General features: G+C 32.0%; 2 protein-coding genes across 3 annotated transcripts; both read right to left on the bottom strand.

Moving 5' to 3' along the window:
* Nucleotides 1-10,440: 10,440 nt before the first annotated feature.
* Nucleotides 10,441-14,061, bottom strand: LOC111449783 (ubiquitin-conjugating enzyme E2 10). 2 transcript variants are annotated; one of them, XM_023089822.1, is made up of 5 exons: nucleotides 13,930-14,061; nucleotides 13,727-13,816; nucleotides 12,229-12,356; nucleotides 11,317-11,421; nucleotides 10,441-10,845 (listed from the first exon to the last, which is right to left on the bottom strand). In XM_023089822.1, exons 2-5 carry the CDS (start codon nucleotides 13,794-13,796, stop codon nucleotides 10,702-10,704), a joined length of 447 nt encoding a protein of 148 aa, XP_022945590.1. In that variant the 5' UTR covers nucleotides 13,797-13,816; nucleotides 13,930-14,061; the 3' UTR covers nucleotides 10,441-10,701. The 2 variants fall into 2 exon arrangements, with proteins under 2 accessions (XP_022945590.1, XP_022945591.1); XM_023089823.1 differs by lacking the exon at nucleotides 10,441-10,845 and adding an exon at nucleotides 10,963-11,186 and having other exon boundaries at nucleotides 11,284-11,421.
* A 1,000-nt stretch (nucleotides 14,062-15,061) lies between these two features.
* LOC111450057 (probable inactive receptor kinase At4g23740) lies at nucleotides 15,062-17,488 on the bottom strand. Its single transcript, XM_023090203.1, has 3 exons — nucleotides 17,399-17,488; nucleotides 15,940-17,232; nucleotides 15,062-15,839 (listed from the first exon to the last, which is right to left on the bottom strand). The coding sequence occupies exons 2-3, from the start codon at nucleotides 17,174-17,176 to the stop codon at nucleotides 15,172-15,174; spliced, it is 1,905 nt and encodes a 634-aa protein (XP_022945971.1). The 5' UTR covers nucleotides 17,177-17,232; nucleotides 17,399-17,488; the 3' UTR covers nucleotides 15,062-15,171.
* Nucleotides 17,489-21,034: the final 3,546 nt, after the last annotated feature.

The raw sequence follows: 21,034 nt of genomic DNA, 5'->3' as shown, positions 1-21,034 counted from the left end.
GATATCTTGTATTTCATATAAATTATTATTATTATTAAAAAAAATTCCATAAAAAAAATAACACCAAACAACTCATTTTAAATTTTATTAAAAATACAAAGACTAAAATGAATCTAAAAAATAATTAGGCATTAATTTTTTTAAAATTATATAATTACTTCTATATAAATTCGTCAAAGAAATATTTTTTATTTATTTTTATAAAAGAATTTCTATTTTGATTTTATATTTACGAAGGATTTGCATATATAGATTATACAAATGAAAAAAAAAATAGATATGGTATATAAAAAAAAAAAGAAACCTCCTAATTATAAACTGTGTATAGAAATATGTTTTATGATAATCTGAATAAGTTCTTTAATTAAAAGATTTTGAGATTTATTTTGCTACAAAATCTCGACAAAATAATTAATTTTTGGAAAAAATAAAAATTTAGATTTAAAACATATTTGGAAAGAGCTTAAAGTAATTTACAAATATACATTGAGTTATAAAAATAAAAGCGAAAAAGGGATGAATTATTTGAAATAGAAAATTTCCCAAATCAATAATTATGGAATTAGAAAATATTTCCTTTTCCTTGGATATCAAATAATTTTTAATTTATTTTGTGATATGATTTTTTACTATTATTGATCTTTAGAACATAACGCAAACTTGTAAACGGAAATTAAATGCATTTTTAAAATAATTGTTCTGTGTTACCCGTAATGTTAATTTATATTGGCCAATTTGTTCGGAGAAGTAAGTGCATGTCTAACGTTGAGTATTATTCTCTCATTTTTAATATAAATTTTAAAACGATTTAATATCAAAACCTTACTTTACCTCTTAAATTTCAATTTAGCAAATTGTTCCAATAATATTATTATAAATTAAAATGATATTTCAATGTGGCAAATTGTTTCAATAATAAAAAGAAAATAAGAGGGTGGGTTTGTGGTTGGAACACGTGGCTATGATGGCGGTGGCAGACAGCACACACGAGCGGGCCCCATGGAAAGCGTGATAATCCTTGATAAGTCATGGACCTTCAACGCAGAGTATCATTACCCACAATAAAATTTTTACCGGCAACCGGACAAATCCGTCCCCTTCCTTCCTTCGATCATACACGCAACTCACGCCAGTGGGCCCACCTAGCACCACCTTTTCCAATTCGTCTTTGCTTTTCAAAAAATAAAAATAAAAACAAAAAAGAAAAAGTTATTTATCAGCAATAAATGTTAATTTTTTTACTAATCATTTTCATGATTAAATAATGTTTTTGCTAATTTGTGGAAAGCAAGAAAAGAATAATAAAAATATTAATCACATTTAATTTACAAAAGGAATATTTTAATACTAATAAAGTTCGATTGTTTTTTCCATAAATAGGAAAAAATTAATTTACAAAACGGCGTCGTTTTGGGGCTAAAAAGTGCACTAATTCCATGATAAGTGATCACTTTCGTTTTTATTGTCAAAAAAATAAAGGGAAAGTACCAACCAAACGGTACAATTATTGTATGTTTTTCTTCAAAATAGGTCTTAATTAAATAATAATGAAAAGAAAAATCCCTTTTTAATTCACATATATTTTAATTATTAGACATGTTTTTCTCTTTTATCTATTTTTTTCTTTTTTATAAATTCTTTTCCTATTTCTAACAAACGTCTAAGTCATAGTAAATGGACCTGATTTCATTCATTTGAATAGTAAATACCAACGAGCTTGGTTTCTAAAATTTTAAGATTAAAAGTTTTGGTCAACTCGGCTAAAATCTTACCTTTTTATTTCCCGCCTAAAATCTTACCTTTTTACCCCAAAATTAATCTATTGGCTTTGTTCTTATGATTAGAAAAATGATTATCAAAAGTGGCATAAAGCGAGTGAATATATACTTTGTAAAGCAACAATAGTTATAAAAATAGACAGACAAGAAAATAACAATAGTACAAACGTGGATAAGTCGATTAATAAAAAGATGTATGCATGAGAAAAAAAAAGTAAAGAATATTAAGCTATAAACGAACAAAGTGCATTAGAGAGAATTAAAAGAAAAGGGAAAATTTTCTAATAAGAGAAGTTCGGATAAAAAGAACACACATGTCAAGCATAACAAAAGCAAATATGAAATTTAAAAGGATTCAAATGTTTTTTTTTTTTTTTTTTTTTTTTAAATTTCACAAGAATATTTTTTCAACCCCATTTGAATAATGAATGCCAAATATCCAAACTCATATGATAGTTTGTTTGGAGTTCATTACGAGCTATATTCACGCATTTGATTGGTTCGATAAGAAACTTTTCAAGCTAAACATAGTACAAAAGTCTACCATATATGATGTAGCATACTCACGTAAAATATCCCTATATTCATAGCATAAATTATAAAATTGTGTGTAGTCGATATCAAGCGTGTTCCAATCATGTGTAAACAAATGACGTTTCTCATTGTTTTGAATTTATTTGTGTCATAATAAGATACAAATTGTTAATATCTATTCGTGACCGTTCAAACTGTTTCTTTTATAAAACGACAAAACAACGACATTAAATGATAAATAAATAAATAAGAGAAAGAACATAATTGAATTGTCAAAGACAAATTAAAGAAGGATGGGGTTTTAGGGCATTAATGAGTCAAAATATGCATACTTCAAACAATGCACCAAATCCCACTAAACCAGCTACATCAAGTGCTGTCTTGTTTTGGTTTTTGTGTCCATTTCCCCCCTTTGTTTTTGGAGCCTGTTCTTTTTCCCCCACACTTTGAAAGTATTTTTTTTTTTTTTTAATAATATTATTAATGAAACAGAGATATTAGGGTATTTGAACTTTCTCCTTTGAGGTTTTCTCTGTTGTTAGAGAGAGATTTTTACACCTTTATAAAAAAAATGTTTGGTTGTCCTCCCTAGTCGATATAGAATTTCATAGAACATCTTTGAAAAACGAGTATTTTTTTTTTTAATGATTTTAACAATATGTACAAGCGTAAAGGTGCCAACTTATGACCTTTGATCGAGTGTAAAAATTGAATCCCACTCATTTAGGTATGAATTATTAAGGATATGGAGGGAGTAATGGTCAACTTGGTTTGAATTTTTTGGTTCTATATCATTATGAGTATAATTAATAAATTAATAAGAATTATAGAAAATGTATGATGCCCTTGATCTCAGTGTAGCCAGCTTATCATCCTCTTTATTGTCTCTTGTACGCTTATCAATGAAAACTTTATATTAAAAGTGACCCCAACATATATTAACTCATTAAATATTGATACATAATTTATTTTAACCCTTATATCCTCTTATTAAAAGGTTAAACATTAGGACAAAAAATTCTTCAAATCTACGGAGGGATTAGATAGAAAAATGTTCGAAATTAAGTTGGAATGTAATGTTTCAAGCACCAGACCATTTAATTTTAGTCCTAGTTCGTTGAGTTTGTCAAATTAAGGTTGGGAAATTTTTTTGATTTTAATGACCGAGTTTTAAAGTTTACCAAGTCAATGTCAACTAGGGTCATGTCAACATTATCATCAACCTCCGTTATCTTCTCTTTTCCTCACTCTTGTCTCTTCTCATCTCGCTCTTCTTGTTTATCTCACGTTGCGCCTCTCCCTCACCTTCAATCTCCAATTAGGTGTTGTCTCATGTCCTCGGTAAGTTCCTCTCTCCCATGTTTTTTTTCTCTCTTTTTCTTGATCGTCCCTTCATGATTTCTCTCTCACACTCAGCAGAAATTTTGTGAAGCTTAGGTTGAAATTATTGTTGGAAAAATCAGTTATGAGATCTCATGCATGAATGTGAATTACATGTAGTATCTTCACGTATGGTGGTAATTACCCATCTATTATCATGAGATGCTAAAACGGGTGAGACTCGGCCTACTGATTGTGTGTCAATCCCCATCTACTAGGTTAAAGTCTCCTAGGGTTCCCATTTATGCACCACTAGAGAATTAGTGCAACACGTTTAGATGGGTAAATTGTCCTATGTGACTACAAAAACGACAAATTTTGACAATAAAAATTTAGGCTTCAGATATGCATGTTCTTTTTTTATACTCTAACATGTTTTAAAATATTTTTTCAATTAATAACAGGGATGTACGAGGTGAGTGTCGAGACGAATGATAATTGAGTGATGCATGTGATATCATTCATTTTCTCCGAATATGTTGATTTTATTCCATTTTTTTCATGGAACTTTATCAGCATGCATGTAATAATGACTCGTAGAGAAATAATTTTAATTAATATAAACGATTTTCCAACTTCTATTTTCCTCGTAAAAAAACATAGTAATAAAATATTTAATCCGTGGGTAAAACTCAGTAATAAAAACAAAAAGAGTAGACTGAATAAAAATAATCATGGGAAGAATAAATTAAAAAAAAAAAAAAGGACAAAGTAAAGATCTGTTCTAAAAAGGAGGGCCTGTATTGATTAATATTAGTGTAAATGTGATGGCGTATTCATTGGCACTTGGCTCGAATTAACATTTATTACAAGCCCTCGTCTTCAGCAACTGTTTTGTTGCAGTCCATAAGTAATTAAAACCCCACAATTTAATATCCTTCTTCTTTCCTCCCAAGCTTCATTTTGAAGCAACAGATGTTGGTCTTCATCCATTTTCTTCCCCATCCCTTATCTCATTCGGTTCTCGAGTACAGATTATAATATTTTTTTTATAGGCTTGTCGACATTTTTTTCATCAAAATGCATGAGAAAATCGTAGGGAGCGGCTGAATACATCAACTTAGAGATGCTCGTCTATTACTGTCTTCTCCTCTGATCTCTATTCTCATCTTCATCGAATTCTATATTTATTTTCGCAGAGATTTCATGCAAAAAAAATATATATATATATACTCGAAATGGAGAGATTTCTCAGGAGGATTGTTGGGAGAGGAGTCCTACCCCTAATTAAGGGGTCGATCATGGGTTTATAAATAAAAAATACATTTCGGTCAGCATGAGAGCTTAGACTCAAAATAGACTATCTTTTGAGTAAACTAAGGATTGATCATGATTGATGGTTGATTTAGACAAGCTAATTTTATATTGGTTTTTAACCTATTTTAAACGTCTTTTTAAGAGATCTCATAAAAAATGGAACTATAACCATAAATGATTATATGATAAAAGCTCAAAAAGATTATATAATATTTATAAAGAAAGATGTTATTAAAGTGGTTTAATTAATGTTATGAAAGTGATTATGAGTGTTTAATGGAGAATTTGATCAAAATGAAATATCCTTTTCAAACAATTTGAGAATTACTTTAAGAAATAACTTTAATTAAAGAAAATAAAAAAGGTGAAAAAGAAGAGATTGTAGGTGTCACATTAAAATTCCAAAGTATATTATATAAAAATATATTTCATGTCACACACAACTTCATTTAATTAACCATTTTCACTTATCCAAAGTAGGTGAATAAGGATAGTTTTGTCCCCTTCCTCAATGGCACCGGCGGGCCCACCGACACGACTGTCGAAAACCACCGGCTACCGGCGGCGTTCACGGCCGACCTTCAGCCGTGCCTTTGCTCCGACCCAGACATAATAATAATAATAGTAATCTTATTTACTTATTTCCTCCCCCATGTGGTGCTGACGTGTCTTTCTTTGTTGAAATTAGGGTTTCCCATCTTATGTAATTTATACATCAATCAACAATGTTTTACCTTACATTAATCAATGTTTTTTTTTAGTGGAAGACTTCATTTATCTATTAAATACAATAAAATCCAAAAATATTGCCCTCATTGTTCTATATCTCTTTTTTTTAACATATATCGAAATATTTTGTACGAGTTCGATAGTGACATATTCTTAACAACGATCTGTTAAATATATCTACTTATGATTAAAGGAATATATATTGATTATTAACCTTTTTTTTTATAATTATATTTTGAGTTTAGGGCGGGTAAAAGTGAAATATTTTAATTATAATTATTAACCTTCTCTATGTAATATAAATAAACCAAGAAATATATATATATTAATGGGTTTTTGTAAAAAACAAAAAGAAAAAAACAAAGGAAGAGCTGAAATTGAGGGGATAAAAGAGCTGCAGCTGCACCTAATTCATAGTAATGTGAAATTCTCTTGTCTCAAAATGGGGAATTTTGTACAATAAACAGACTTTTTTTTTTTTTTTTTTTAATGAAAAAGACATGTTTTTTTTGTTTTGTTTTACCCTTTTTTATACAAAATTTTCAAGTTCCAAAAAGCCCGAAATTTGGGACTTCTCGTACATACAAACCCTGAAATCCAACAACTTTTTTATCTCTGTCTCTTCTTCATCTTCATCATAATTCAATTGGGTTTCTATTCATAATTAAACTTACAAATTTTAAATTTAATTTATCAAAGTGGGGTGCATGAGATCTCTGGTTTTAGTGACCTTATAATATAAATTTAATTAATTAACACCAAAGTTTCATTTAATTAATGCTATTATATTATAGTTTTTATTACTTACATTTTGTTGAGGTTAGGTATTTTTTGTTTTAATTCTTACGTAATGAGAAAAAAAATTCCCTTTTTTTGGGACTACGGCTTCCCACTCGTGTGCACGATCGTATTTATTTAAATTAATCTAATCTTGACTTTTCAATAATGATATTTTTTTTTTTTTTTGTGTAATTGTATTCACAAAATTATGATTTTTTTTTTAAATAAAATAAAATTCCAGGACATGGGTCACCATCTATAAGTGCTTGTGATGTGAAATATATATATATATATATATATATTATATTATGTGTATTTTAAAATGAATTTTTGAAGGCATAGAGATCAAGTTGGAGTTTGGTTTTGTTATTGAAATGATTTTTATGGGGAAGTTGTAACATATTAAATATTTGATTTCTCATTCCAAAGCTTTAACTTGTTCTTCTTTTTGTATTTTTCTTTGCCACATATCACTCTTGCTACTCTAATATATAATATGGAATACTCAATAATTTACTCATCATTAACCTACCATCAAATTTAATTCATATGTGTTTAATTTGAAGTAATTTTACGTTAGGTGACCTTCTAAAAAAATAATTTAAAAGTACGTGAGTGAATGACAAAATATTTTAAAAGACGCATATTGATATATGAGGATAATAATCTTCACTCTTAGAAGCACATTAATACAAGTAAATAATATATCCATGTCGCAAAAGAATGCCGAAGTTATCAAATGTTGAATCTAGATTCCAAATCCTGAGTATGGGACGTTACAAGTAGAGATATTTAGGTACTCGCCATGAATAGGATGGAGAACGGAAGAGCGGGTAAGTTATTAGTTAAACGAGATCGAGAACGAGGATTATATATATTACTTTTTTTTTTTTTTACATACTTATATAGTATGATTGGATTTATTAGAATATTTTATATTTATAATAGAAATTATTCATTAATTTTTTTTGAAATAAATATATTTAAAAAAAAAAACTTTTGTTGGGGAATCTGTACCTGATCTTGTTCTTGTCCCACCTCATAGATATCTCTAGTTACAAGACATCATGGCCAATGCAATCTCTGAAAATCTATATATATTATCATTAATGCAATATATATATACCCAAATTAAGTCAAATCTACCGAGAACTTTAATAAATTCTTGAACAACCAGTAGAGTGAACGCTTTGTTTCATACTAAAAAGATTCAGGATCATAAAGTCAAATATTTTAGTACTTACTAAATCTAAGCCTTTTTGAAAGCAGAGTTTAGACAAAATCATTAATTATGATACTTAGATTAATATAAAGGTTCATGTACTTAGCACAAACTAATTATGTGTATAAACATAATCGTGGTCCCTAACATTAAGTAACAACAATTAAAATGGCTCACATTTTTAGAACAAGCTGGAAGTGTTTCAATGGGATCGTGCATGGAACTTGCATTTCAGAGACTTACAATAAAAATTAAAAATTAAAAATTGACAATTTTTTATTCACATTTTTTTATTTGCAACACCTTGACTTATATTAATATTATATATTCCAGTTTATATTCATAAAAATGTAGCTTAACATTTATCTATCGAACTCATCTAATTATACTTCAAATCTCACCATTTCAAGTGATTTTTTCTAACGATTTTTAAGAGCGTTAGAAAGAACATGACTTTTTTCAATCCTAATTCTCGAGCGTCAAAAAATGTGAGATCCCACATTAGTTGGAGAGGGGAACGAAACATTCCTTGAAAGGATGTGAAATTTTTTCTCTTGTATACGCGTTTTAAAATCGTGAAACTGACGGCGATATATAACGGGTCAAAGCGGACAATATCTGTTACTAGTGGGCTTGGACTGTTACAAATGGTATCAGAGTCAGATACTAGAGAGTGTGCCATCGAAGACACTGGACACCCAGAGTAAGTGGATTGTGAGATCCCACATTGGCTGAAGACAGGAATAAAACATTTCTTGTAAAATCGTGAGTCTGATGACGAAACGTGACGGGTCAAAGCGAACAATATCTAGACTATGCGGAATGAGGAGGATTGGGTTTGAGGTTAGGGAGAAAAAGGTAATTTGAGTTGGTGGTGGGCTAGTAATGGGCCAGCCCCAATAATAAAAGGAAGGGAGGCCCATCACTTATAAACCAAATTCTGGTCTGCCTTTAATAGGGCACTTCAAGTTCCAAGTGAAAGATTGATATGTTTCATGTTCATCGCTCTTTTTTCTTTTCCAATAAGCTTCATTCATGCGAGGTTCTTTAACAAAATTTTTAAAATAATAATAATATAATGATTTCAAATGCTGCTCCACTTGATTTAATAATTAAAAAAATGAAACCACAATAATCATAAAAAAAAATAAAAAAAATTATTGTTTTTTTATTCCTATGATACATACAAAATGAATATGTCATTTCTTATAATTGTTCTTTATTATTTTACTATATTAAAAAAAAAATTGTCTTGAACCTAGGAACCAAACATGATTACCCTCTGGAACCTATCCTGTTCTCTTTCTCGGGCGTGAAGGTGAATCAAAGAAAGATAGCTTGTACCTGTTATAATAGTCAACCTTCCTATCAAGATGTTTACTTGGTGGAGGAGCTGATTAACCTTAGATAACGAAACAATCAACATTCGGTTGAGTTAAAGTTAATCTCATGCAAAATTTTCTATTTTAAAATTTAAAACGCTAAATATACATATTAAAAGAAGTAATAATAACATTATTTTACCTTTGAATTGGTGTCATCCATAAATGACATTGAAAAATGTGTAGTATGCACTTCTTTTGAAAAAGATTACGTATTCTACAATTGAAATTATTGCATCATTATGTCTTCTAATATTTCATAAAAAAATGTGATGTATTGAATAAAGTATAATATGCTTTATCACTAAAAAAGTGTAATTTATTTGAAATGTGATTTATTTTAAACAATGTTATCTATCTGTGCTTTCTTTCAAAATTCTCATTCTTTATTTTAGAAAGTGTTATATATATTCTCTTTCAAAATCAAATGTCACCTATTATTTATTTAAAAAGTGTATTCTGTTATTCTTTTTATTTCAAAATCCTCCTCTATTCTACATTTCAAAAAGCATAATTTATTACACTTTTGAAAGAAAAAAAAAGATCAATTATTCTTCATTTTAAATAAATTATTAACTTTTTTTTTTTAATTTTACCACAGAATGCACTTTCAGTCCTTAAAGTTGTAGCTAATGTTTATTTGGTCCTTGAGCGTCTCTAAGATATGTAAAAGGAATTTAAAATGATTCTCAACCTAACTTTAACCTAACAAAATGGTAACGGGTTGGATGATGAAATGGATGATGAAAATTCCACCTAATTTAGGGAATGGTCATTGGTTTATAATCAAATAATACACTCTTCATTGGCGGATAATGAAATGGATGATGAAAATCCCACCTAATTTATAATACACTTTCATTGGTACGATGCCTCTTGGGAAAACTCAAACCACAAAGCCATGCCTCTCGAGGATACTCAAACCACAAAACCACGAGAGCTTATGCTCAAAGTACACAATATCATATCATTGTGGAGAGTTGTGTTTGTCTAAACTTAGAGTCGTGTCAATAGATTGGTAAATCTTCAAATATCAAACAAAGGACTCCAAAAGAAAATGAGGCTGAGACGTTATATGTAAATTTCATTTGGCGATAACCTAACAAGATGAGCCGAGTGTTTATTCCAAGCTACTTGGCGTAGAATTTCTTCTCCCCATATCTGCGCCGTCCATCGTCATTTGTCAAAGAGCTTGATGCCTTAGTTAAGAGCGAAGGGAACTGGTATTGTTGACAACTGCAGAGTGACCATCTTTAAATTGTTGACAACTTAAAGCAGAATGAATGTACAATGTTTGGTAAATGATCCGTTCCAACGCCAACTAATAGTGTTATATTAATAGCCAAGGGAAAAGAGAAGAAAAGAACCATAGAAAACGAACTGAACATACATTTCAGTGCCCTATATATATATATATATAAATATAAATATATATTAAATTATATTAATACACAACCAAATAAGAAAATACTTTCCAATTGGAATGAAAGGAAAATGTTAACGACCTTTCTTTGCTCAAGCAGAGAAGCTTAGGATGGTTGCAACAGACTGACAAATAAAGATTCATATATAGAACAAGCAGGTGAGCATAAAAATGAGGACGACAGGCCTAAATGTATTATTATTAAGTCACCATCGCTTAGCCCATGGCATACTTCTGCGTCCAGCTCCTAGCAGTCGTCTCGTATTTGTTCCTGTCAGTCTTGTACATGTGAGCGATCTCGGGCACAAGCGGGTCATCTGGATTTGGGTCCGTCAACAGGGAACAGATTGAAAGCAAGACCTGGTTACAGGGATACAAGATAAGTACGATCTCAGTAGTTGGTAGAAGAACACCAAAGGACACACATCAGTGAAGTCAAAATTGTAAGTGGGAACAAAATATCAAAATCCATCAGTAAAGTCATGGAAGCTGATCGCATCCCACAAAAAGAGCAATATTGATGATGGAGACTAGGTGAAGAGGATATTCCTTCATAATATTTGGGCAAAGGATTAACCTCATTATTAATTAAGTTAATGGTCAATTCATGCGAAATCTTTCAAAAGGCATATGGGATAATATAGCATAGATGTTACTATGTTTAAGGAACTAGCAAGAGGAAAAGTTTGTCCAGATAGGCACGAAACTAGTAAGAAATTGCAAAGAGGAAATTAGTTTTTAGTCTTAAACAGCAGATCTCCTCCCTTTCTCTCTACTATTATTTTTTATTTTATTTTTATTTTTTTTTGCTTTTTAAGTCTAAGGGCAAACCTTGGAAATAGTTAGGGCAGGACTCCACTGCTCTTTCAAGATGTCAAGGCAAATACTACCATTGCTGTTGATATTTGGGTGAAAGACCTTTGTTCTGAATGCCACCTGCAGATTCATTGAATCATGAAATATATAAAAGTAAGAAAGCGACATCCAAAAAAAATCCACAAGAAGACAATTGCAGAATCATCATAAATTTTCTTAGGCGAAACCTTTGTGTTCGAGTCACCATCAGATAAAGTGGTCACAACCCATATGCCTAGTTCATCAAATTATATGCAATACCCTTGGTAGAAAAAATAAAGAAGCAAACGGATGACAGGACAAGACAATGAATCTAGCCTGCACTCATGCCATGGATCTCTCCCCTCAATATTTATATATTATGTTTAAAACCGAAATTCAATCAAGAATAATGAAAAGATTACATATGGGTATCCATAAACAGCCAAGCTAGGTAAAAAAGGACCTCAGTCCAAAAAGATAAGACCACGAGGGAAATTACAAAAAGCCTTGGACACGGATGACCAAACAATAGCATCAAACCCAGCAACAGGCTGAACCTCTCCACCAATAAATTAGAGACAGTCTGAAGACAACATATTGACATCCTTGGAAACTTGCATCAAACAACTGGAAAAATGACAAAATGCATACTTGAATAACTATCAACTAAAGGTGTAAATGCATCACTGCATATCAACGTACATCTACTATGCTACTATAGCTCAATACAGCTAAAAGAAATTACAAACAAGTTACCCATTTCAGACCCTTAAGCTGAAAATAGTTGAGCTTAAAGATCAAACAAGAAAGATTAAGAAAAACAAGATCAAGATCATTAGCTCATGTTTGAAATGCTAGGGCACGGAAGTCAAAGAGTAAATAGCCATTTACAAGAAACAGTCATACCTTAGGAGGCTTAAAAGGATAATCCGGAGGAAAATGAATGGTGACAAGGAAAACACCCCCAGCATAAGGACTGTCTGGAGGACCCATTATGGTAGCTTGCCAATGAAACATGTCTTCGGCAACTGGACCTGAGGAAATTCTTACATGAGTCAGCCCCTAAATAGGAACCTACTGTTCAAACCACAAAGACCATATAGGATACACTAAAAACTAGAATTAAAATAAATACTAAGAAAAAGATGTGCAGCTCCTCAAACCTAGTCTTCTTTCTCATGTGAACGCATATAATCTAAATTTATCAACAAGGGTGAAACAAATCAACATAGCCAACACCTTGATATTCAAGTCCAATCATTGAAGCGTGTTAACTTTGGTTCTAGCAGCAATAAGAATTGAAGGTTGTCATGAACTAAAAATTCTTGAATACCTAAACCTTAGTTAGCAACGTTAAATCTACAGTAAGGAGAAATGAGTACAATAGCAATCTCAAATATCTAAACTTTAGTTTCATATGTGAGTATCCCAAGCTAAAGTGATAAAATTTGTTCGATAAAAGTTAACAACACCATAAGACATCATCTTCTCAGCATGGATAATGATAACACTGAAACATTCCTCCTTGGTGTGGTGTGGTGTTGTGTCAGAAGTGGTGTGTTCTTTGCAGGAGGCACAAAGAAGACATTGATCGTTTGTTGTGGGATTGCTAGTTTGCTTATTCCCTCTGGAACCAGGGTTTTGGTTATTTTGGTCCTTACATTTCTCGCAGTAGAGGTTGTGGTTCCATGATCAAGGTGGCGCTCCTCAGAGTTCGGCTCGAGAGGAATTAAAAGATTTTTCAAAAGGGTGGAGAGTCCTTGGGAGGAAGTATAGGAGGTTGTTAATTGTTAGGTTAAATTATTCCTTGTGGGCGTTCTTCCATCAGACACATTTTGTAAGTATCAATTTGGTGTTGTTCATTTGGATTGAAAGTTGTTTCCTTTTGTAGGCTTTTCTGTATATTCCCTTGTCAAAGCTCGATTTCTTACCAATAAAATAATAACACCAAAACAAATGCAGTGAAAGACAGAAAGCAAAAACTCCCAAATGAAATTATCTAAAAATATGAACTGACATGCTCACTAGAACCAAATTATGATATATTTTAAAAAGGGGATTCATTGACTCAATTCCCTCCCTCTTCAAAAATAACGTGAGCGTGATCTGACGATCGTTCTTCCATCAGCTCGGTAAGGAAACCCCAAACAATTTTCAGCCAACAAACCCTCCCTAAAAATTTCTCGGGGCAATTATCAGCATATATTCTCAGCAGACAAGACCATAAACGGTCAACAATCAACAAGCACAAGACAAAAAGTAACTCTCAGACAGATCAGAAAACCAGATGAAGTCATGTAACAAAAGAGAACGATGAATATGATAAGACCAATCAACTCAACGGAATCAAAACAGCCTAAATCAAGGCAAAAAAATAAAAATAAAAATAAAAATAATTTTATACCAGCGCTACATGATGTAGGAGGGTCCTTCTGCAAATCCTTGAGTTCCTTCAAGATCCTCTTCGACGCCATCAACAAAATCTAACACAAATCTGAAGATCCAGAATCCAAATCAAAGTTCAGATGGGAGCGCCAACAGAGAAACAAGCAGATTCACAAAGCAAAAAAAGAGAGAGAGAGAGAGAGAAAAAAAGGGAAATCATACCAGAGAGAGGCCCACGTGAAGGGCTTGTGTTAGGTCTGGTCTGGTGTGAGGGTTTGTGGAGAAGACGAAGAGAAGGATGAGGATGAGAAACGAGGAAGGAAAAGGAAAACAACACTTTGTGATTTGGTGCGGAATGAAATTTATACAACCGTTTTCTGCGTGTGGGGCCCTGCCCCAAAGCCGACGCTTTTGATTGGTTCAAAATTAATTTTTTATTATTGTAAAATAATTTTTCTGAGAATTGTATGGGCCCTACTTAGCGTTTAATCTACGGCACCTCCTCCTTCGCCGAAAGCTGCCGCGAAAGAAAATTATTCCCTTTTTCTGGTTTACCTTCATTGGGCCTTTAATGGGTCAAGGCCCATTTTAACTTGGGCTCGTTTCTCTTTCAATGTGAGCCAGGCCCAACCCAATGGAATATATTCAAGAAACGAATATATTTTCTCAAATTTATAAAGATTAATTTTTATTTTTTGAAAAGTCAAGCAAAAATCTAACAACATGGGCTAATTTTAAGGTTTATTGAAAGTATATATACTGAATTTAGATATTTGAAAAATAAATTGACTAAAATATAATAAGTTTAAAAGTATAAGGACTTCAAGATACTTTAATTGTCTATTTTCTTTTATATAAAAAATTTGTGAAAATGTCAAATTCTATTATAAGTTCACCAAATTTGAAAAAAAAAATACTTTTTATTTTTTAAATGGGCAGGAAAATCAGTCGTTGACTAAAAATTTGAAAATTCTTATTCAAATTTCAAATGCTTTTAAAATCTTTTTAGTCCATTAAGGTTACCAAATATAAATATATATATATATATAAAAGGGTGAATATGTTAATTTGAGCCTATACTTTGTTAAGACATATCTACGAGCTTTAAAAAAAATTAATAATAAATTTTTAAATTTACAATTTTGCATATAATATATTGTTGATATGACATCTTTAAAACTCACCAACAAGGGTCTTATTAGACATCAATTATTTAAAAAAATTTAAAATATATGAATACAAATTTATTAAATATTTTAAGGTTAAAAAATATATTAAAAGAGGAATATATTATATATTTTTTAAAGTTAAAATATTTATTTATTAGGCACAAATGTAAAATAGCATATAAAATGAATGCAATGGTAAAACAATCTCCAATTCAAGCAGTTTAAATGAATGGATATGAGAAGGGGATAGAAGAAACCTATGTACTGTGTAACCACCATAACAGAACAAAGATGATTAGAAATTTGAATGTGAATATGAGGACGAACCGATTTCCATTACACGAACTGGAGTAGAATGAGCCGATCTTGATCCAGATGATTGTCCCGTTCCGGTGCTCATTCGCCAAACTTGCTCGATTTTCGACACGATATCCATCATCTTCGGCCTCTCCTCGGGCATTTTGGCAACACAAGACAACCCAATTTGCAGCATCTCCACCATTTCTTCTTCTATATTTGGATACCTCAGAAGCTCCACATCAAACACTTCTGCTGTCCATTCCTCCCTCACCACAGACTTCACCCACCTCACCAAGTTAACCACTTCATTACCACCTTCAACATGTATGGGACACTTTCCAGTCAGGAGTTCCAGCAGCACTACCCCGAAACTGTACACATCCGCTGCTTCTGATGCTCTCCGAGTGTCGGTCACCTCAGGGGCTCGGTATCCAACCGTTCTCGTGGCTGGTACCGGAATAGAATTCATCAACACAGACAAACCAACATCAGATACACAGCCATACCCTTTAGAGTTTAGGAAAATGTTTGAGGCTCGCACGTTTCCATGTGAACATTTTCCACCGTTTTCTGTGTGAATATGAGCAAGACCTCGAGCCGTTCCGATCGCAATTTTCATCCGACTATCCCAATCTAATAACGGTAAACCATTTCCTTCTTTACCTGCAACATTAGATTGATTCGCCGATTTGTTTAGAACACAGATTCACAAGAGAGTTGTATAGAAATTATTGCAGGAGGAGCAAGGAGATGGAATACTTACTGTGTAACATTGCAGAAACACTCCCTTGTCCGTAGTAATCATAGACCATAAGCTTCTCGTCCTTTGAATAATAGTATGCTCTTAGCGAAACGACGTGCTCGTGCTTAATGTTTCCAATTAACTCCATCTGCTGTTCGAATTCTCGTTTTCCAACCGTCACTTGATTCAGCCTCTTCACTACCACAATCGTCGAGTCCTCCAACGTTGCCTTGTAGCTCACTCCGAAGGTTCCCTTCCCGAGAACCTCGGCAGACGCTCTCAACAGGTCTTCCAAATCAAATGCGAGATTAGAATCCATGAAGAAATTAAGGTTGTTCTTTTGTTCTTGGCTCTCAAATCCCCTTTTGTTCACAGATGTTTCCTTCTTTTTGGACTCCATAGTGGAACTACCATTTTCTTTTCCCCTTTTCAACCAGCAAGCAGTCAACAAAACTGCTACCAAAATTAATCCAACAACAGAACCACCAATTGCAACACCCAATATTGCAGATTCATTTAGTCCTTTTCCTTTTCGTGTCGGTCGAGAACCGGGAGGCTGAAGCGGAAAAGACGGGGGAATTGCACCGTGTTCTACAGTAATATTGTTATTGGAGAACACCCAACTTGGAAATCTTGTAAGAGAATGAGGCACATTTCCTGTAAGACTATTGTTAGACAAATCTAACCATTGCAAACTCGGAATATCAAGGTCGGGAAATTCACCCGACAACGAGTTGTTTGCAAGATTCAGAACAGTCAGATGGGTCAAGTTTGAGATTGAAGAAGGAATACTCCCATTAAAGAGATTGTTAGATAGATCAAGGACACTAAGGTTCCTCCAAACTGAAAAGTCCAAAGGCAAAGGACCAGAAAACTCGTTGTATTGCAAATATAAGGAACTCAAGTTTTCCAGCTGGGAAAGATCAGAAGGGAAAGGCCCTGATATCCTATTTAATCTAAGGCTTAGAGTCTCAAGTGCAGATAGGCGGCTAAGAGTATTGACAGGAATCGGACCGAGCAGACCGGTCGCCGGTAATCGAATGGCTACTACTCTAGACTCATCAGAGTTGCAAAACACTCCTGCCCAGCCTCTGCACACAGAACTACTCTCATTCCAATTGAGAGAAGGCGAGTGAGGGATATTATGGAAGAAATCAAGCAATGCTTGCTTGTCTTCAACTGGCTCAGTGAGAGCCCCTGGTAAGATTATCGCTATAAACAACATAATTTCAAGGAGGATGAAGCAATTCTTCATCATTTTCTCAGACAAAAACTATCCGTTCAAGCTAAATTACGTGCAATTCTGGTCCATACCTGCAAAATTAGGTCTACAAGTTGACTTTCCATAATCACCAAACAACACAAATTGAAAATCTCAACCCCCAGAAACAAACAAGTTCAAACAGTTTGGTTTCATTTCGAATACCTAAATTACATTAAACCCAATACGCATAAAGCTAAAACAAGGAACCTCACATACCTTTCAAAATCCCCACGAGACCAATCGAAACAGAGCTCTGATTACAATATTCTGAACGACCCAATTCGCAGGGGAAAGGGGGAAACACGGGAGAATTGAATTGGAAGCTAAGGAAAGTATGGAACCCAGAAGGGAAACAGTTGGAAAAAGCTCCGTACGTTCTGGGTTGTGGCAATGATGGCGTTGGAATTTCAGAGGGTTGGATAATCATTTGAGACAGGGAGATGGTCCAAAAGAAGAAGGAGAATAGAGAAGAGAAGGGTATTTTAATGGTTAGGAGCCTATTTCTTTATGGCACACTGATAGGAGCTTACATGTGCCGGATGGTTGCCGCCATTGATGGACGCTTCTCTTCCTCATCAAGCACTAGTTCCTGCATTACTTCTTTTTTCCTCTTCTTTTATAATAGTTTTTTTAGTTCAACAATGACATGGGTGCTAATGGATAATATAAAGTATTGCCATTCAATCTATTTTGAACTCATATTTTAAGAAATAAGAGATATTAGCAATATTTCAAAAAAAAAAAAAAAAAATCCTCTAGTTTTTCAATTTTTAAATGTTAAAATATTGCCTGTGGATAGAATTATTAGCTTAATTTTCAATCAATTTTGAATTTATGGACATTTTCTAAATAGCAATTCAGGAAAGAAATCACATTTAAAATATAAGTTAAATAAACAATGTGCCTCGCATGTATTTTCATTCACACTATATGATATTAAAATAATCATTTTATGAAGATTCATGTTGTGCACGCACACGTCGAAATTAATTGTCTAAACCGTATAATAAGAAATGTAATTATTTTATATTTTAATTTTCACAAAATTATTAATATTTGAATTATTCTGTTTGACCTTATTTAGTTACATTTTTTTGAGTAATAATTTAATTACATTTCTAAATATAAAAAGATTTGTACTCAAAATATATAGTTAAAAACATTCACGTATGAACCACTTTTGAGTAAATATTAATTCTCAAATTGGCATTTAGTGAACCTATGCTTCCATGTGATTTGCAAATAAGTCTACCACAATATTAGGCAACCTCATAAATTTGGTCAAACTCATACTCTACCAATAAAACTATTCGATCATATTACGACGAGAAATTTCTTATAGAAATTTTTAAGGCTTTAAGGTGGTCTTTCGATTGTCTCTAAGATTGTCGTTGTACCTAAGAGGACACCTTTGGTCTTCCTAGGATATAAAATTCATCTCTAAATTTTATTCAATAAATAAAATTTTAGGACTCTAAGACGATCTTTGGATTATCTCTATCATTGTTGCCAACTCTCGAACAAGGGATGATTTTGGTCTTCTTAGAGTGTAAGATTCTCCTATGTATTCTATTTCCGATAAACAATTCCAAGTCTACATGTGATATTTCTTAGATTTTATGTTCTCCATAGGTGCGAGATCTCATATCGGGTGGAGAGGAAAACGAAACTTTTTTTCATAAGCGTGTGAAAATCTCTCCTTAGTAGAGGCAATACTGTGAGGCTGACTACGATATATAACAAGCCAAAATGAACAATATTTGCTAGCAGTGGGCTTGAACCGTTATAAATGGTATCAAAGCCAAACACTGAGTAGTGTGCTAGCAAGGACATTGGGCCCCCAAGATGGGTGAATTGTGAGATCTCACATCGAGTGAAGAGTAGAACGAAATATTCATTATAAACGTGTGAAAACCTTTCATTAATAGAAATGTTTTAAAATCACGAGAAAAAATTAAAAAATAACGATATGCTCTAGATGTGAACTTGACCAATTTACCTGGCAATGGTAGGACCCTGTTTCTATTAATTGGATATGTGGTCTGAGAGTGACGGCCCATATCGTTGGGCCCATTTAGTTACAGCCCATATATACTTTTTTATTTTAGTTTTCTAAATATTATACAACGATTTGATAATTTAATAGGGGAGAAAAATCAGATTTATTTTGGTAATCGTGATTATTTTCTTTTTAATCTAAACCTTATCTTAATATCTTCTTCCATAATTAAAAACGAATTAAGTTATAGGACTTATAAAATTAAATATATAATGTAAGCGAATAGTGTAAGAAATTTTGATATTAAAACTTATATTTTCATGAATTTAAAATTATTTATCAAACGTGTATGTCATTATTTATTCTCTTATATCGACAAAATTTAATTTTTTTAATAATTGTAATTAGATCACGACAATTTATTATTAACTTACTAAATACTTAATTTTTTATATTTTATCGTTTAAAATTGAAATCTACCAAGCACGGCTTAAAGACAGTTATGGAGAATTATTTTAAATGATATAACAATGTCAAACTAAGATCAAATTGCTATCGGGGGCTCGTACTTTTTTTAAGATTTGTGGGGAAGGACAAGATGGACCCATCAGAATAGTAGTAGGATTCATAAAGGGACGAACAACATAAATAAATGGGGCCATTATTAAATGCATAGTTCCACCATATTCAAAGTAAACCCATTATTAAAACCCTGTGGCTCCAAATTTTTATCCATATCAGATTTAAATCACAACACGTATCTCAAAATACAATCTTAATGTAGCGATCTTCGTATGGTAAACATTGCAATGATATCTTTTTGGTCTTACTGCAACTTCGTTTTTCTCGTCGTTCACGCTCAATTTGGTGCTTCCTTTTCGAGCCATTTCTGGTATCGACAACTTTTGTGAAACCACCCTTTTAGATACAAAAGATGACTCAAGAAACACGTGAGTTCACTTCTTTAAGTACTTTTACGAGACAAGCAACCCATTCTTTCAAGCTCCTCTCCACTCAGGTCAACTTTTTTCTAATGCACTAACTTTTTACCTGCGATCCTATCTCATATATTTTTCTTTTTCATAATTCAATCATACCGTAATTTATTTTATTTCATAAATTATAAAATTTTAAAGCAGAAAAAGAATAACAATGACATTTTCATCATTTTGTTCCTAAAATGCTGAGCAATGCCGGCCCAACTTTATGGAAATTGGCATTTAAAATGATGGCATAATATCGTAAAAAAAATGTTATAAATTTTTGTAATGAATAATGAGTGTGACATATACATACATACATAGATTTTAGATTATTATCCTTTTTTTTCTAATCTTTTAAACCTTTTTTCTATATTAAGAAATACATACCTGATTCCATTCACTACTCCATATTTATTAACTCTATTGTCATTTTATTTTTAATTATAATTCTTCAATTTTTCTTTTATTAAAGACCAATCGAATTACAATATTTACATTTAAATAAAATTTAAATAGTTAAATATAATTATAACCCAAGTAATATATTTAACTCTTCAAAAGTTTTTCATAACAAAATTTATCATTCATTCTTTATTTATCTATTAAATTACTTCGGACGGTTGTATTTTAATTAATATTTCTTAATTTAAATAAAATTTTCAAGCAGAAAATATTATTAATAAATTAAACTAATTAAACGTTAATAATGATTTTTTGTTTTATTTATTTATTATTATTATTATTTGGAGTCGTTGAATGATGAAGGTTAAAGTTGGGAAAGTTGGTTGGTGGGTTAGAGCAAAAATCTCACGTTACCACAATTCTCACCTACCCACATTTTTTTTAATTATTTATTATATATAAACATAC

Source organism: Cucurbita moschata, unplaced genomic scaffold (genome assembly GCF_002738365.1).
Source record: "Cucurbita moschata cultivar Rifu unplaced genomic scaffold, Cmos_1.0 Cmo_Scf00011, whole genome shotgun sequence".
Lineage (NCBI taxonomy): Eukaryota > Viridiplantae > Streptophyta > Magnoliopsida > Cucurbitales > Cucurbitaceae > Cucurbita > Cucurbita moschata.
Note: the sequence above shows the minus strand (reverse complement) of the source record. Positions and strands in the feature narration are given on the sequence as shown.

Bases quoted from the DNA above. Each gene is read 5' to 3' on its own strand.
- LOC111450057 (XM_023090203.1), bottom strand. From the start codon at position 17,176: ATGATGAAGAATTGCTTCATCCTCCTTGAAATTATGTTGTTTATAGCG. The intron at 15,840-15,939 runs GTAAGTATTCCA...CTAATGTTGCAG, and splicing joins TGTTTCTGCAATGTTACACA to GTAAAGAAGGAAATGGTTTA.
- LOC111449783 (XM_023089822.1), bottom strand. From the start codon at position 13,796: ATGGCGTCGAAGAGGATCTTGAAGGAACTCAAGGATTTGCAGAAGGAC. The intron at 11,422-12,228 runs GTATGACTGTTT...ATGAATCTGCAG, and splicing joins ATCCTTTTAAGCCTCCTAAG to GTGGCATTCAGAACAAAGGT. The intron at 10,846-11,316 runs GTTTGCCCTTAG...CCCTGTAACCAG, and splicing joins CTGCCCTAACTATTTCCAAG to GTCTTGCTTTCAATCTGTTC.